The following is a 17,505-nucleotide window of genomic DNA, read 5'->3' as shown; positions in this document are numbered from 1 at the left end:
AGTGTTGTCTTGATGGTATGTAAAAAAAATGGAGAATTATTGGTGGATGGGTGGATGGATGGATAATTGAATGGATGGGGGATAATTGAGTGGATGAATAGGTGGAAGATTGGGTAGGTAGATGGATGGATAGGTGGCTACATGGATGGGTATGAATTGATGGATTAAAGGATGGATGGATGGGTAGCTGGATGTTTACATATATGCATGGATGGGTGGGTGGGTTTATGTATTAATGGATGGGTGGGTGTTTGGAAGGATGCATGGATGGGGGATAATTGAGTGGATGGAAGATTGTATATTATAGATTGTATATAATGATAATTGGTGGAAGATTGGGTAGGTAGATGGATGGATAGGTGGCTACATGGATGGGTTTGAATGGATGGATTAAAGGATGGATGGATGGGTATATCCATATATGCATAAATGGATGGATGGGTGGATGTATTAATGGATGGGTGGGTGTTTGGATGGATGAATGGATGGATGGATGGTTGGGGGCATGTGGTAGCCTAGTGGTTAAGGTGTTCGGCTACCAATCGGAAGATTGTGAGTTCAATCCCAGGTGTTGGGCCCCTGAGCAAGGCCCTTAACCCTATATTGCTCAGCTGTATAAAAAAAATGAGGTCATGTAAGTCACTCTGGATAAGGGCGTCTGCCAAATGATGTAAATGTAAATGGTTGGATGGCAGGATATATGCATGGATGGATAGATGGATGTACTTTATTGATCCCCAAGAGAACATTTGGGTGAAAAGTGAAGGAAGCTGTTAGATATAGAGATTTCCATAACAATGACTTTCAGCTGCAGGTTGGTTACTGCAGTCAGGTCGCTTATTAACTACAGTGCTATGAGTGCAGCCTGCAGCATTCTCATACTCCGAAAGCACAGGAAGCTCACTACACCTCTTCCTTCCAATCCTGTCCTCATCTTATTCTTTCTGCTTAAATCAGCAAGATGTGAGGGTCCAGTACACTTCAAAGCCTCTGACGGGGCTTCTGCGCGCACGCCGAGGGGCTCATGCACTACTGTGGGGAAAATTCGTCAGCCGTTTGAAGGCTCTCGCTGTTCTTGGCACTGACAGCTTCCTAAACCACAGTCCTAATTACGTAGCCAGCTGTACTTTGAAATTGTTTCACGTCACATAGCGTGAAATGAAGATTTGCTGCCCAGAATGTCAATATTGTGACAAGAAGGCAATTACGTGCTATCATTTTCTGTTAATTGCCTCTCTTATAGGTGGCTTTATAATGACAGTGTCAGTTGGAGTTGTAGCTGTTAGGGATGATTGGGGGAAAAAAAAAATCGATCAAATTGGATGAAAGGAAAGTTTGCGATTTCTGAGAGAATGTGCCTTTGGTTATTTTGTCTGTCTTACACACACACACACACACACACACACTTACATACGCACTTGTGTGAGTGTGTGTGTGTGTGTGTGTAAGTGGGACATGTCTAGATTTGTTCCTTGTGCACAAACTGCTTTTTCAGCAGTTTTTACCTGATGTTCATCTCTCCACCACAAATCAGCCCTCCAATCTAAATTAGAGTCATGTTTTTCTTATTCTAACTGTAATCACAGTTACATAAAATACAGAAATACCGGCTTTCTGAAACAACACTCGAGGCTACTATCAGTTTATTTATCAACCCTAAACAAGCTGCTCTGCATTTGTACCGTGTTAGATGTGAAGTGTGCATAATTGTGCCTGGGGTTAGTAAGTGAGCCCGAGTTCACGTCCAGTGCAGGTGTCACCGAGATCATCGCTCACTTAAGATAACAAATATCTCCGAGAGGTCCTGTCGAAAAGCACGCATTAATCAAACATGCCAAACACCGACACCAAACCGGTGCACCTGCACGCTCATACTTTCTTTGGCACGTGTTGTTTTGAGTCGTCTTTTCCCAGAATGCACAGGGTGAGCAGGAGAATGTGTCAGTCTTCCCATGAACGCAATGTTTACCCAAGGTTAGTTCATGGCTCTATAAAGGTCTCTTAACAAGCACAGGTTGTATTTGTGTTTACTCTGAGTAGGAAATGGCTTCCGATTAGGTAAAAGCCTTAAGGGCTGTACACTGTATTTAATGATAACATTCAGGAGCAAGAAGTGTGGCCTAATTTGTGGGAACGTTTCGCAAAACTCCTAGATGTTATAGATATACCCGCTCCAAACAACATGATGGAAAAGTAAACACAATCTAAATCCCAACCCAATTCATGTGCAAGTAGCCATATAAACATTTAAACATGGAGTGTAGAGTTTTAGCAGTTTGCTTTAAAAATTTTACAGTTAGACCAAAACGCCAACACCGGAGACTCTTTCCATAAGTGTAAAAGAAACGTCGTCTTTAAGGAAGCTTTACCATCTCACTTACTGTGTTTTATTTTGCTACATACCAGGACACTCTCTTTAATCCATGTATTATCAGGCTTAGATTTTGTAGAACGCCTGCTATACAAGTCCCTGCGAAAGCACTGTTGCTATAGAAACAAGCATGTGTTAGAATAAATCTACCGCAACAAACCTGTCACTCTGAATTACAGCTGGAAGCGTCGTCAGAGTCGTCGTTATTCAAAACGAATCAACGCAATCAGATTCAACAATTTAACAACACTGTGGTAGAAGTTATAATAACAACGTGAGGCCAATTATTATTACAGCAGATGTTTTCAGAACGTTGCAGGAATGTTGTTTTTGGAATGTTACCGACTTTCTTTTAGACCATATTTTTCTTTTTATCTTTTTCTCTCTTTTTTTTTATTTTTAAATCATAGAGCAAGCTAAAGGTCAAATCTTGGGACTCTATGGTAACTGTTAAAAAGTATAGAATTATGTATGAATGTTGCGGTTAGAATGAAAATGGCATTAAGACGCTCGATATGTGATGCTGATGATATTCGATGAAATGAGCGGCTCTGCTAACATTTAAGTTTTCCTAATTATTATAACAATATTCACTTAGATTTTGGTTACAGATTTCACCTTGAGTGTTTAGAGATAGAAAGAACTGGCTGGCTGACAGAAGGCTGTGTGTGTGTTCTGTCTTCTGGTTCTATTGCTTAAGAGGTAGACACACACACACACATACACACACACACACACACACATACAGTGTTTGCTCCCTTCCTGATTTTTTTTTTATTTTTTTGCACGTTTGTCACATTTTTTAATGTTTCAGATCATCAAACTAATTTAAATATTAGTCAAAGATAACACAAGTAAACACAACATGCAGTTTATAAATGAAGGTTTTTATTATTAAGGGAAAACAAAATCCAAACCCACATGGCCCTGTGTGAAAAAGTGTTTTAAGTGTGATAAATAGAACCATAAATTCTGCTGTCTACCAAAAAATCCTGAAGGACAATTTGCGGCCATCTGTACGTGACCTCAAGCTGAAGCGAACTTTGGGTTCTGCAGCAGGATGCAGCAGTGATCTAAAACACACCAGCAAGTCCACCTCTGAATGGCTGAAGAAAAACAAAATGAAGACTTTGTATTGGCCTAGTCAAAGTCCTGACCTGAATCCTATTGAGATCTTGTGGCATGACCTTAAAAAGGCGGTTCATGCTCGAAAACCCTCCAACGTGGCTGAGTTACAACAATTTTGCAAAGACGAGTGGACCAAAATTCCTCCACAGCGCTGTAACAGACTCATTGCAAGTTATCGCAAACACTTGATTGCAGGTCTTGCTGCAAAGTGTGGCCCAACCAGTTATTAGGTTTAGGGGGCAAACACTTTTTCACACAGGGCCATGTAGGTTTGGATTTTGTTTTGCCTTCATTTATAAACTGCATGTTGTGTTTACTTGTGTGATCTTTGACTAATATTTAAATTAGTTTGATGATCTGAAACATTAAGGTGTGACAAACGTGCAAAAAATTAAAAAATCAGGAAGGGGGCCAACACTTTTTCACACCACTGTACATACATACAGAAACTTAGAAACAAGTGCAGGCAAACAGTTAATAATCCAGGATTTAAAAAAAAAAAAAAAACAGACAAGACAAACAAATGAGCAACACACAAGTATTAGATCAGCGCTGGCATGAGACCAGAGCTATAGATGTCTAAAACGTAGCCTATATCTGTAACTGTTCCCTGTGAGCTTTCATTCAAAGTGACAGGTTTTTGAAGTTGGTTTAAGGGTTGGGTGAAGATCCATCCAGTAGTATTACCTATAGACGTCTATGGAAATCCCCCATAAAGATAGTGTGTGTATGTGTGTGTTATGTACTGGCAGAAACGCTCATAAAGGATGATGGATGTTAGCTGAAATCCTGTCCGAACACAACCCCGCGTGCACATCACGCATGCGCCGCTCCTGCGCTTCTTCTGCGCCGCTCATGCAGCCTTCATCCGTCCACACGAACCACGTAATCTTCCAGACTAAAATTCGGTGTCATTCACAAACAGGATGTTCCCACCCTCCATTCTTAACCGTCTTCCATCACCTCCCTTCATCTTCAGCGTCCGCGTCCATTCATGGGTCGCCGTTTAAGACCGATTATGAGTCAAGAACATTTGGGAATTAGATCATCTGCAACTCTGACATTAGTCACAATATCGTAGCACAAGGTCGCCGTTTCCCAGCAAACACAAAACGTATTCGTTTAATTATAAGAACTAAGGTTTAAGCAGCACAGCCTTCAAATGTTTTTTTGTTCATAAGGCTAATGTTTTCTGTGCACTCCCTTAATCTGAACACATTCTTCACCTCTTAGCTCCAAACCTCCCGTGTGCGCCAGCGAATACACAAACAGTGAGTCAGATCTGTTAAGTGGTTGCGGTATTTGGCACAGTTCAGCTTGTTTTGGATCCGTGCCCTCCAGGGTGTGGCCTCTGACCCCTCACCTGGACTCTCTGAGATCATGGAAAAGGCATGTGTGGAGGAGTGTAATATTAAGTGCCCTCTCAACACCTTCACAGCACACACAGCGATGATGTTATAGCATTGATCGTCTTGCTTTCTGTGCCTCAGCAGCTGAGCAGGTGTATTTGTTTGTGTGTATGTTCTCACCTGATGCTATGTGTATGTGTTATGGGTGCGTGAGGACGAGCAGGAGTGTGAGTCTGTGCGTTTGTTGTGTGTACTTGTAGGTTGTGTTCACTTCTCATGTTCTCATATCCCGACCGTGTGTCGTGTTCCAGGCATCTCATGTTGAAATAGTCATTAATATGTCATTGATATGTACAGTGACTAAAGAAAACATTCAGGCACACTTTGAGTTTTGTGAAGTATTAAAGTAGCTTTTTTAACTCTATGGGATGTCTCAATTTGGCTGCATTCATCCTTATTTCTATTCTGACCAGTATCTTCATCCCTGCCTCCAAGAAGCATCCCAAATACCTAATGCCTAATGCTACCACCACCATGCTTCAGCTGCAGTGAGCTAATAACCAGTTGATACGCAGTATGTGGTTTTCACCATGATATAGCACTCGGCACTCGGACCAAAATCTTACACATTATGTATTTCTGTTTGAAATGAAGTGACCTAAAAATGAAACTCAATGTAATATGAAACTTTATCTGTAAATAAAAGTGAAGTGAAGGAGTGTTCAGAATGTTCCTGAATCCACTGTGATTAGATTTGAGTTTCAAAAGTTTTTCTTTTTCTTTCTTTCTTTCTTTCTTTCTTTCTTTCTTTCTTTCTTTCTTTCTTTCTTTCTTTCTTTCTTTCTTTCTTTCTTTCTTTCTTTCTTGTTTGCTTTCTTTCTTTCTTTCTTTCTTTCTTTCTTTCTTTCTTTCTTTCTTTCTTTCTTTCTTTTTTCTTTCTTTTTTCTTTCTTTCTTTCTTGTTTTCTTTCTTTGTGGTTTTCTTTCTTGCTTGCTTTCTTGCTTACGTGACTTTTGGTGCTTTGTAAATAAAAATAATTCTGACCAAATTTAAATAACCACATTCTTTCTTTCTTTCTTTCTTTCTTTCTTTCTTTCTTTCTTTCTTTCTTTCTTTCTTTCTTTCTTGTTTGCTTTCTTTCTTTCTTTCTTTCTTTCTTTCTTTCTTTTTTCTTTCTTTTTTCTTTCTTTCTTTCTTTTTTCTTTCTTTTTTCTTTCTTTCTTTCTTGTTTTCTTTCTTGCTTGCTTTCTTGCTTACGTGACTTTTGGTGCTTTGTAAATAAAAATAATTCTGACCAAATGGAAATAACCACATTCTTTCTTTCTTTCTTTCTTTCTTTCTTTCTTTCTTTCTTTCTTTCTTTCTTTCTTTTTCTTTCTTGTTTGCTTTTTTCTTTCTTGTTTTCTTTCTTTCTTTCTTTCTTTCTTTCTTTCTTTCTTTCTTTCTTTCTTGTTTTCTTTCTTTGTGGTTTTCTTTCTTGCTTGCTTTCTTGCTTACGTGACTTTTGGTGCTTTGTAAATAAAAATAATTCTGACCAAATGGAAATAACCACTTTCTTTCTTTCCTTCTTTCTTTCTTTCTTTCTTTCTTTCTTTCTTTCTTTCTTTCTTTCTTTCTTTCTTTCTTTCTTGTTTTCTTTCTTTCTTTGTTTCTTGCTTACGTGACTTTTGGTGCTTTGTAAATAAAAATAATTCTGACCAAATGGAAATTTTTATTCTGGAAAATGGAAAATTTTTACTTCTCTCTGTTTTTCTTTTACTTTATCTAGTCGTCCTGTAAGGAGAGTGGGGTTGTAGTGGGATGATTTTACTGCTTGAATAAAATTCATAACAATTCATATTTACATATTCATAACAATTCATATTTACATATTCAAAGGCACAAAGTACATATTCAAATCCAGCATTTCACATGTAGTCTCCTAATGCAAGTCCAAATAGAGTCCAAGGATTTTCTACATTTTGGTTAATGGTCATGAAGGATCTGAATGAATGTGTCTGATTGTCATCCATTGTGAACTACATGTTTAACATATTTTATTTTGGCCATATACTTTGGCAATATCAGCAACACAAAAACATTACTCAGGGTGAGCAATACCCTACATGATAAGGATTAGGATAAATGATGACATTGTCTACTTGGGATGGTTGGTGATGTAGCAGCTTTGCATTACAGACTAGGTGAAATGAGTGCATCTGTATATTTATCCCCTGGACTCGTAATATATTTTTTTCTTACTGTGTATCTGTATACTGTATATGTACATGGGTGCGATGACACTAACTGTGGATTTGTCTCTTTCCAGGCGCTTGGATGCCAACCACATCACAGTGGTGCCGGAGGACAGTTTCCAGGGCTTGCAGCAGCTCAGACACTTGTGGCTGGATGATAACAGTCTGACTGAGGTTCCAGTCATGCCTTTGCAGCATCAGGGGAACCTGCAGGCGCTCACGCTGGCCCTCAACCGCATCGGCCACATCCCCGACAGCGCCTTCGCTAACCTCTCCAGCCTGGTGGTGCTGTGAGTGCTCTTTGTTTTTCTTTTTTCCCCGAAGTTTCTACTTTTATCAGCTTTTGTTAATCTAAATGTTAAAAGTGGTGTAACATGTCGCACGTTCTTCGATTATGCTTTAAGATAAGCACACACGGCCCATATTCATGAAAATTCATAGATTAGTGAGTTTTTCCTAGTGACGAAATTCTAAGAAGTTTCTTAAAAATGTGGGCGTTTCCCTTTAAAAATAAAAAAAAAGATCCTCGTAAAAGTTATTCATAAAGAATCTTAACCCTTAAAACAGCTCATACGGTCAAAAGGTGTTAGGAGTAGTGAGGAGGACTTTCAAGAGGTTTAAGAGTTTCTTTATCAGAGGAGAAAATGACCAAAAGGTGAAGAGGAAGAAGAAATGTATTGTATACAATATTTAATAATGATAGTGAGTTAATAAAATGATACAGATTAGATTGTGTAGGGATTATTTTTTAACTCACTCATATTAGAGAACATATCTTTGATATACAACCTACACTAACATCTATAACAATAGCTGCAGAAATTATAGAATTTGTCTTTATGACATTTCTGCGCTGTGTCAGAGATTTTTACATTTACATTTATTATATTTATAACAAGGGGGACACAGTGGCTTAGTGGTTAGCACGTTCGCCTCACACCTCCAGGGTTGGGGGTTCGATTCCTGCCTCCGCCTTGTGTGTGTGGAGTTTGCATGTTCTCCCCGTGCCTCGGGGGTTTCCTCCGGGTACTCCGGTTTCCTCCCCCGGTCCATGCATGGTAGGTTGATTGGCATCTCTGGAAAATTGTCCGTAGTGTGTGAGTGCATGAGTGAATGAGTGTGTGTGTGTGCCTTGTGATGGGTTGGCACTCCGTCCAGGGTGTATCCTGCCTTGATGCCCGATGACGCCTGAGATAGGCACAGGCTCCCCTTGACCCGAGGTAGCTCGGATATGAATGAATGAATGAATGAATGAATGAATGAATATTTATAACATACAGATGTTGGAACATCTCTAATATGATCGGTCACGAACGTAATCCCTACACGATACAGCCTCAAATATCTTAACATAGAGACAAAGTGAAGGTTTATAATAGACCAGATTTTAAAAGCTCCCCTATTTTTTATTAATATACCTAGTAACAGGGTTAAGCCCCGCCTCCTCTCTAAAATAAGAGTTGTTGTATTGTGATTGTTCCTGAATCGCTCTTAAGTTAAGAGCCTCAGTAGAAATCTTTAAGCTAAGTTAGGAGCTCGCTGAGATATCATTCTCAGTGTCTTTATGAATACAGGCTCTGATCTTTGATGTATCTTCTCTGTCGTTATTCACAACAGTAAACAGCATTTATATCCGTATTTGTGTAGTTTATACAAATGATTATTATGATATATAATATTATATGATATAGTTTATATGATATATATTATATAATATATTATATTATATTCCCCAGATGTCGCTTTATTGCATTGGCTTGTTGATGTCTGGCATTGGATGTTAAGGAATGCTAGTAATTATTATTTTACAATATTATGCTGTCAATAAGGCTTAATATGTCAATATTTTAACTTCATAAATCATTATTATTATTATGTTATTATGTTGTACTAAACATTTCATTAAATACATTATTTTATCATTTTGACTTAAGATTTGATACCCTGCAATTTATTACTAAGAATATTAATATTAATATAGAATATTAGCTTATATTTCATTTGCCTTTGCTGTTTCTCAGGTACTATATAAACCAGATGTAGAAGCTTTATCAATATTTACTTGACATACAGTACGTACATCTGTATTCAGCTCTGCTCTGTCAAATCCCGATAGTTTCAAGTGTTAGAAGTCAAAATAATAATGAATAAATAATAAACTCAAAATAATTGAGTTGAATTAAATTGAAATAATCAGTTGAAATAATGAACTTTCTATATAAACTTAAAAAAAAAATCTAAGTTTATTTTGTCTTTGTGACCACTGAGGTTTGGAGTCTTATGGTTTGTGCAGTGTGTGTGTGTGTGTGTGTGTGTGTGTGTGTGGTTTTGTTACCTCACAAATCAGCCACTCTTGGATATTTCGGATTGTCACTGTGTTTACATCAGTAAGTCTATCAACTTCCTAGATAATTATGGGGTCTTGGCAGCTCACACACACACACACACACACACACACGTACACTCCATGATGACATGGATTGTGGAAAACAGTTAAAGCAGAAATCCAAAAGGTACCTTAAGTCTCTTTTAGTCTCCAAAGGAAGATAGAGTCCTGCATCTCTCTCTCTCTCTCTCTCTCTCTCTCTCTCTCTCTCTCTGTCTATGTCTCTGTCTCATTTCTCTGTGACTCTGATTTGCCAGTTCAGTTCCTGCTGCTGGAAAATATTTGTCTAAGGAGTGCAGGAGTGGAGGCCAATTAGTCTGTTAAATAGGCTGAACAAACAGGCAGATGTGCACGAGGCCAGATGAGTTCTCCACTCCGAGCCTGCACAAGTGTACCTCTGTTTGAGGTTTCTCTACTCAACCGGACCTCTTTTTAATGACTTTAAATGAATTTAGACGAAAACCAGCCATGTGGGTTATCTCAGTGATAATAAATGAGATATATGGATATTACAGCACAGAGTAGGTCTGACATTTATAATGCTATCGGTTATAATTTCTTAGAGCAGTGTAAATGTGAACCCGCTTCTGTTTTAGAAATACAGTACAGTACTGTATATATAGTGCTGAGAGATAGCTGTATAGCATCTTGTGAAGTTTAAATCCTCGGGCTTTCAGGTCTTTTCAAGCCTCAAACTTTGTACTCTATGATCCTATAGTAACTGTGTAAAAAAATCATGTACTCACAAAAATTCAGGATAAATGTAATATATATATATACAGTATATAATGCTTGGATTTATTTATTTCTCTAGCACTGCTTTGTGTGCTACACGAAGTGCCATAGAAATTAAACAATATATATTATGTAGAATATAGATTTTGTTTGTTTGTTTATTCATTTATTCGTTCAAATTGTTGGAAATATCAGGCACATTTTTAAAGATGTACAACCGCGTTACGGCTGTTTATCGGAGCCAGAGGGTTTGTTATTTTATAAACTTTCCAGCAAAAGACACTATTTATAGACATAATAACTCTGATAATAGAGGGATGTGGTTTCTAACGCTGTTGTACTTAAATGATGACCCCCTGGCTGTGCTTCATGGCCTGCTGTTGGGATTTCTGGACCCTATAAAAGCAGTACAGTATGTGGAGAGCATTTATTAATAATATAATATTTCTTTTTAATATTTTTAAAATAAACACAAGCCACAATACTTTGACTATACACCCAAACGCTGTGGAGATATATATATATATTTTTTTTTACCTAAACGCTGCAGTTAACCAAATATGTATGTACCTGTGCACATACTGAACATGCTAAGGCTAACGTAACGGTAGCTGTTAGCTACTGTTATTATTTTGATAGTATTCTAATATTTGATTTTCTGTATTAAATCTAAGTCAGTTCTAACACATTTCTTTATTTACTTTTAATAATTCTCATCAAAGTCTCATTAATTATTAACTTTCTGTTAAGGCTTTTTTTATACAGAACCTGCTGCTAATAATTTGTGCTAGTTTATGCTCGTTTGTGCTCTTAACTTGTTTACATTGAGACAGAAGAGATTTTCATTGCTTTTGCTGTTTCACTGCCTTGTGTGAGTCGTTTTTGGCTTCGTCCACCAAAAGTAAACACGATTTATGTCATAGATACAGAAAAAAATATGAAACTGAAGCTGTCTGAGGTAATTCTGTGTCCACAGGTAAATTTCACTCACTGCTGTTGTTAGTCACAACAGATTTCCTAAAGAAATGGAGTAATTGTAATCTCTGCTTCTGTTTGTTCTGGAAATTTGGATTTTTTTATTTTTTTTTGCTCAATTATTTACAAGGCCGCTGAGGTGAGACATTTTTGAATATTTAGAGATATTTTTAATCAAATATGAACACAAATGAATATGTTAAGCTCATAGGTTAAGATTCTTGAGATCTGTTTTTTTTTGGCTATGCAATCTTGTGCCAATTTGTATATTTTAAAATGAGTGTGATACAACAAAGAAATTTAATTAGACCAGTGTGGTGTGTTAACATGAACCGCAAAAAGCACAGAGATCTGTTTGTTCATTCCAAATAATGAACTGGAGTCAACATATAAAGTGGTGTCTATGGCCACAATAATGCAAAGTCTGTGGCTCTGAAATGTTATCTTGCTGCTTCAGTATAACAATTATTATAAATGTAACCTTTTTTAAAAGAATGTTGGTTGGTTGGTCGGTGCCATGGCGGTGCAGCAGTGTCCAGGGTTCTTCTGGGTTCCCTGTTTCGCAACTTTCACCAAATTGCCTGGTAGATTTGCCTCTCTAAAATGCCCCATATGTGCGTGTGTGTGTGTGTGTGTGTGTGTGTGTGGTGCACTGTGAAGAATTGGCATCCCATCCACAGTGGATTCGCTCACCTTTATTCACCAGGATAAAGTGGTTTACTAAACTGATTATTTGGTTCGGTTGGTTGATTGATTGATCCATTCACTCTTTTTATTTTACACAAAATTCACTTTTCCTATATGCCTGATCGCACATTTCCAGGTATATGCATTAAATACTTCTGTTTTTTTTTTTTGTTTTTTTTTTTAGGCATCTACACAATAACAGGATTGAGGAGATTGGTAAGAACTGTTTCAGTGGCCTGGACAACTTAGAAACACTGTGAGTATAATTGCCAAATAATAAATCACACATTCATTTGTTTCCTACCCAGCTCTTTTAATCAGAGGTTTTGTTATCACTGAAAACAGAGACAAATGGAAATCTACTCAGTCCAAAATACAGATTACTGAATAACTTGCTTGAAGAGTCGTAATGAGTTTGCTGCTGTTGCTCCGGCGCCCTCTACAGCCAGACTCAAAAAGATTACGACCAGCTTCTAGAGACTTTTTTGTGCTCCACAGCTTTCATTAGGCCTAAACAAAGAAACGAAGAGCTCTAACTAACCGTGATAGGTGTGTTAAGGGATCATAGAAAGCAGAAATAGAAACGCTGGCTTTCTGGAAGGAACATTGCTCCATGCCAAGACTATCCCTTTGTGCCAAGCACTTATTGGTCTAGTCTGTGATTTATCATTTTTAAAAGCACCACAGTTGACACGTTCTGTTTACTTCAGTCCAGCCAACAGAGCGTCATTTGTATATGTTTCTGGTCATGCTACTTGTTTTGTGTATATAAGGTGTATTCTGTGCTTACATTGATGTCGGACTTAGTTAGTTTACCATACAGCTATTCGCTCGGCTGTATGTGTCTCGCTGGCCGTGTCTTACTCTGTGCAGGAAAAACGCCTCGTGGTTTTTTCCCTCTCACTCGGACCGTCTTGGCTGGAAGGGTTCTCGGTTTAACCTTTTGACTATTCATTAACTTGAGAAGTCAAGAATGCTAGCAGAGAGTGGAGGAAGTTTATGCTGGGCCTCGTTCCTCATCTCTGTCTCGCTCTCTCTTTCTTCCTGTCTTGCCCTCAGCAAGTGGAGGAAGAGGGGAAGGGGAAGGCAGATAGCCATCGCTGACTCGGCTTTATTTACACTGGCCGCAGTTAGGACAGGAAGAGGGCACGCCAACATCCTCCATTCCCTTGGGGGTAGAAAGAGAAGGGATGGGGCCATGAGTGGTCGGGAAGGAGGCAACGAGTATCATGTAGCAATTATGACTAAATAAACAGAAATAAACACCGTATCTTGTTTTTTTTTTGTTGTTTTTTTTAATACATTATGCCCATGGTTTTATTCCTGCATGTTGCAACAGCTGTAGACAAGCAAGTTTGTCACAAGTACATCAAATTTAATATCACTCCTGTACAAATAAAATCCCGGACGTTAAGGTGTAATTGTGTGGTTAAACTGTGCTGACGCTGTCGTTTCACTCTCGTTGAATTTGGAAAAAACATCCAGGAAACCAAAAGGTGTTTCATGTTTGAATTCAGAAACCACATCCACATCAACAGAGGCTTGGATCAGCTGCTCGGATTCTTTTATTGCTGTCGAAGCCCCGACATCTTCATTCAGAGTCGGGCCATAAAATCAGAAAAAAAACATAAAGTCTATTGTTAATCTGTAGCCGTGCCGCGTACGGCCAGTGCTAAACATGAGAGGTTTTGAAATAAACGGAAGAGTTTTTCAAACAAGGTTAAAATTACTGACGACAACAGGAGCCTGATGTTTTTGCCTGAAGAGTTATTTTGTTCTAGAAGCTAACGTGGACGCATTGTTTTACAGTTTTTGTCCAGCCACACAGGAGACATCTCAGAACCATATCAAATCACCTGCTGTAGTTAATTTCTCTTTTTTTTTTTCTGAACTTTGACTCATGACTTCACAAGCCTTGGTTTTGCAAGTCAGAAGGAAACATGTGGGTGGGACTATGCTTATTTGTTCTTTAAAGAAAATGGAGGCGGTGCTTATTATTTAGCATCAGATGCATAATTTGGCTTAATGTCTTCTGAATGGAAATTAAAACGAATAACTCTTAAAGTGCACTCTAAGGCCTCATGTCCTTGTTACTACAATGCATGACGTTTATTAGATTTCTGTTTAATAAACCTAACACAAACCTGCCTTCAGTTATCTTTTGTAGAAACCCTGAGCTTGCATTTTATAATGTTTTGTTACATTTTAAACTTGTTAATAAAACGCAAGCTCGAGGTTTCAGGATAAAACGCGGTGTTGTTATTCTTCCCTCTGCCTTTTAGGATTTTCTTGTTAGCAGTGTTGGCACTTCAGGTGAAGTGTGTAGCTTCTCCTCAGTTCTGCTCTTCGGTGTAATCAGTGTAACTTCAGAGCAGATGCCATTGTGCAGCAGTTCTCAGTCGGGTTTCGGCTTTACATGCTTTCGGAGTTGATTTTTACGCAGAGAAATTAGTGTCAGGGATCATGGTGACTGACGAGCGTGTGAATAAACCCCGGTTTTGTGCTGCTGTCAGATTGATTTGTGACGCAGCGCATCATGCAGCTTATTTATCAGTGTTTGTTTGTTTATTTGTACGTTTGATCAAATTTGATCAAAGCCATACTAAGGGCTCTAACTCATTTAGACAATTGATGAATCGTTTTTCTTTCGTATTCATTGGTTATTCAAGATATATTCGATTTTAAAAATATGTTAAATAGTTTTTTCATCACATGCAAACTATACAGGAAAAAAATATAATAATAATAATAATAATAATAATAATAATAATAATAATAATAATAATAATAATAATAATAATAATGTCTTACTACTACTTACAAGATTCAAATTGAATTACATGTGAAAGTGTCAAAACCAATCAAATCATCTGGAAAATTAATTTGATGATCAAATTTGAAACAAATATTTGATTCATATTTTTTAGGTTTGTTGTTGCAGCTATTATTATTATTATTATTATTATTATTATCATTATTAATTAATTAATTTATTTTTAATTATTTATTTTTAATTAAGTGTGGGGGGTCACGGTGGCTTAGTGGTTAGCACGTTTGCCTCTCACCTCCAGGGTTGGGGGTTCGATTCCCGCCTCCGCCTTGTGTGTGTGGAGTTTGCATGTTCTCCCCGTGCCTCGGGGGTTTCCTCCGGGTACTCTGGTTTCCTCCCCCGGTCCAAAGACATGCATGGTAGGTTGATTGGCATCTCTGGAAAATTGTCCGTAGTGTGTGAGTGCGTGAGTATGTGGGTGAATGAGAGTGTGTGTGTGCCCTGCGATGGGTTGGCACTCCGTCCAGGGTGTATCCTGCCTTGATGCCCAATGACGCCTGAGATAGTTTGGATAAGCGGTAGAAAATGAATGAATGAATGAATGAATGAATGAATGAATGAATGAATAATTAAGTGTGATGCCTAAAGAGACATTTTTGGTTTCATTTCTATGATAAATGGCCGTTGCCATGGAGAATTAAAAAAGCATGATGGATGAACTGTACTCTCCGTCCTTTAGGACAGGAAGCTGCTGTAAATATGATGACGTTCACAAACATTTAGCTTCAGGTCTCTGTAGTGGCTTTTATTTAAGCTTCAGTGACTTACAGTAGACTTTAAATGATTTCATCAGAAATGAACAACAGACATTATTATTATTATTATTATTATTATTATTATTATTATTATTATTATTATTTTATCTCATTTTCCTAACGTGTCTGTGTTTGTCTCAGAGATCTGAACTACAACAACCTGAAAATCTTCCCCGAAGCCATCCAGACTCTCCCCAAGCTGAAAGAGCTGTAAGTAAAATCAGCACGATTCCTTTCTTCCTTTTCTCTCCGTTCGTTCGTTTTTAAGGAAGCTCTAGGGTGAGGGGTTGAACCCATTACCTCACAGATCAAAAGCAAGCACTTTTTCTTCACTTCCCACTGACGAGAGACAAAAGAGACTAAATCGAAGAGTGAACCAGGTGTGAGTTTACTCAGGCCAGGTGCACAAGCCACGCCCACCTTTTCACAAGCTGTCAATCACACAGAAACTAAAGAAGATACCATGCAGGTCTTTTTTTTTTTTTTTTTTTTTTTTTCTCTCTCTCAAACCATTTTCACTGTGTTTAAAATCTGATCCATATAATCAGTTAATGAACAGACACAATTCTGTATGTGTGTTACGTCTGAGAGGGTGTGTGTGTGTATGAGTTGTGTATAAGAATGAATAAATAATTCACTCCTTTTTATCAGAACTTTAACACATGACCAGATTTATTACTATTTAAATAAAGCACACTCCTCCTCATAAAGCATTTTTATTTCACTGACACTTTTACGCCCATAAAATGTGAACATTAATTCCTTTCCTATTATCTTTGCCTCCTTTTTTTTACACCGCTATTCATTTCCACTTTAGTGATTTACATTAAAAAGATAATAAAAGTTCAAAAAAAAATAATAAAATGATGTTACATTAATAACAATAAATCTCTGAGAACTGTGAAGGATTCTAACACGTACAGTATTTAACAAGGTTAAAGACTCCATAGCTATTAAAATAACATCAGAGTTTTCTTAAGGATTGTACAGTAAAGCAGAATCGAGTACAGTTCATCGTAATTTGTTGGCGCATGCGTTTGTCTTTGTGTTTTTCCTTTTACTCTCATCCTCTAATCAGTCATGCTTTCTTGTTCTGAAGGGAGAACTCTTTATCCCGAGATGCGTATCGTAGAAATGTTTATATGTATTGGGTTTTTTTCCTCACATCATTCATCCCTATATTCGGTTTCACTCAAATAGAGTGTGAACACGCTAAAGAATACTTTACTTAGTAACAAAGGATGTTATAATATCATTTATAATTAATAATCATTCTCTACATTATTAAATCTTTCAGAACGTCTGCAGTCTCCAGTCCTAGTTCAGCTTTATGCCTTTTCTCTGTTTTTGTATTTATTTGTATTTATTTATTTATTTATTTATTTTATTAGAATTTTTTTGTATGAATAAGACTGCCATCTTGTGTTCAGATTCAGTGTTACTGCATGACTCATCACTCTCTACAAACCTTGGTGTGTCCCAAAAGGATTAAGCATTTACTTATTTATTAAATGACACTTATTAATTAAACTGTATTTTCTTCCGCAGTGGCTTTCACAGTAATAATATTGCCGTCATACCTGAAGGAGCTTTTCATAAGAATCCACTGCTACGCACCATGTGAGTGCATTATAAGACAGCTGTAATACACACACACACACACACACACACACACGTACGCACGCACGCACGCATACACACCGTTAGAAAAATCTTTTATTCAAACTATTTTTTTATTCATGGCTGGTCTGAAAAACCCAGAGCGCTTGAATTTTCATACTGTGTGTGTGTGTGTGTGTGTGTGTTTGTGCAGTCATCTCTATGACAACCCTCTCTCCTTCGTGGGAAGGTCGGCTTTCCAGAACCTATCAGACCTGCACTCTCTGTGAGTTTATATTTCACTGAAGTTTATTCACTGCATCTTTCTCATCACTAAAATGAAATATTCTGAAGATTAGATCTTGATGAAAACGATCTGAAGGTTATTCTGTTTAAATCTTTTTTTTTTGGAACAGTTGCTTCTGATATGATGTGTGTGTGTTGATTTGGACTTAT

At 37.6% G+C, this 17,505-nt stretch overlaps 1 protein-coding gene across 1 annotated transcript in view; it reads left to right on the top strand.

The window, feature by feature from the left end:
• Window positions 1-17,505, top strand: part of lgr4 (leucine-rich repeat containing G protein-coupled receptor 4) — a 76,538-nt gene that overhangs the window by 43,489 nt on the left and 15,544 nt on the right. The window contains exons 5-9 of the mRNA XM_060858850.1: window positions 7,157-7,372; window positions 12,050-12,121; window positions 15,592-15,660; window positions 16,999-17,070; window positions 17,264-17,335. Of these exons, the coding sequence (XP_060714833.1) occupies window positions 7,157-7,372; window positions 12,050-12,121; window positions 15,592-15,660; window positions 16,999-17,070; window positions 17,264-17,335 (501 nt within the window). The remainder of the gene's footprint in view (window positions 1-7,156; window positions 7,373-12,049; window positions 12,122-15,591; window positions 15,661-16,998; window positions 17,071-17,263; window positions 17,336-17,505) is intronic.

This window comes from Tachysurus vachellii, chromosome 23, assembly GCF_030014155.1.
Source record: "Tachysurus vachellii isolate PV-2020 chromosome 23, HZAU_Pvac_v1, whole genome shotgun sequence".
Taxonomy (NCBI): Eukaryota; Metazoa; Chordata; class Actinopteri; order Siluriformes; family Bagridae; genus Tachysurus; species Tachysurus vachellii.
The sequence above is the reverse complement of the archived record's forward strand: the minus strand, read 5'-3'. Positions and strand labels throughout refer to the sequence as shown.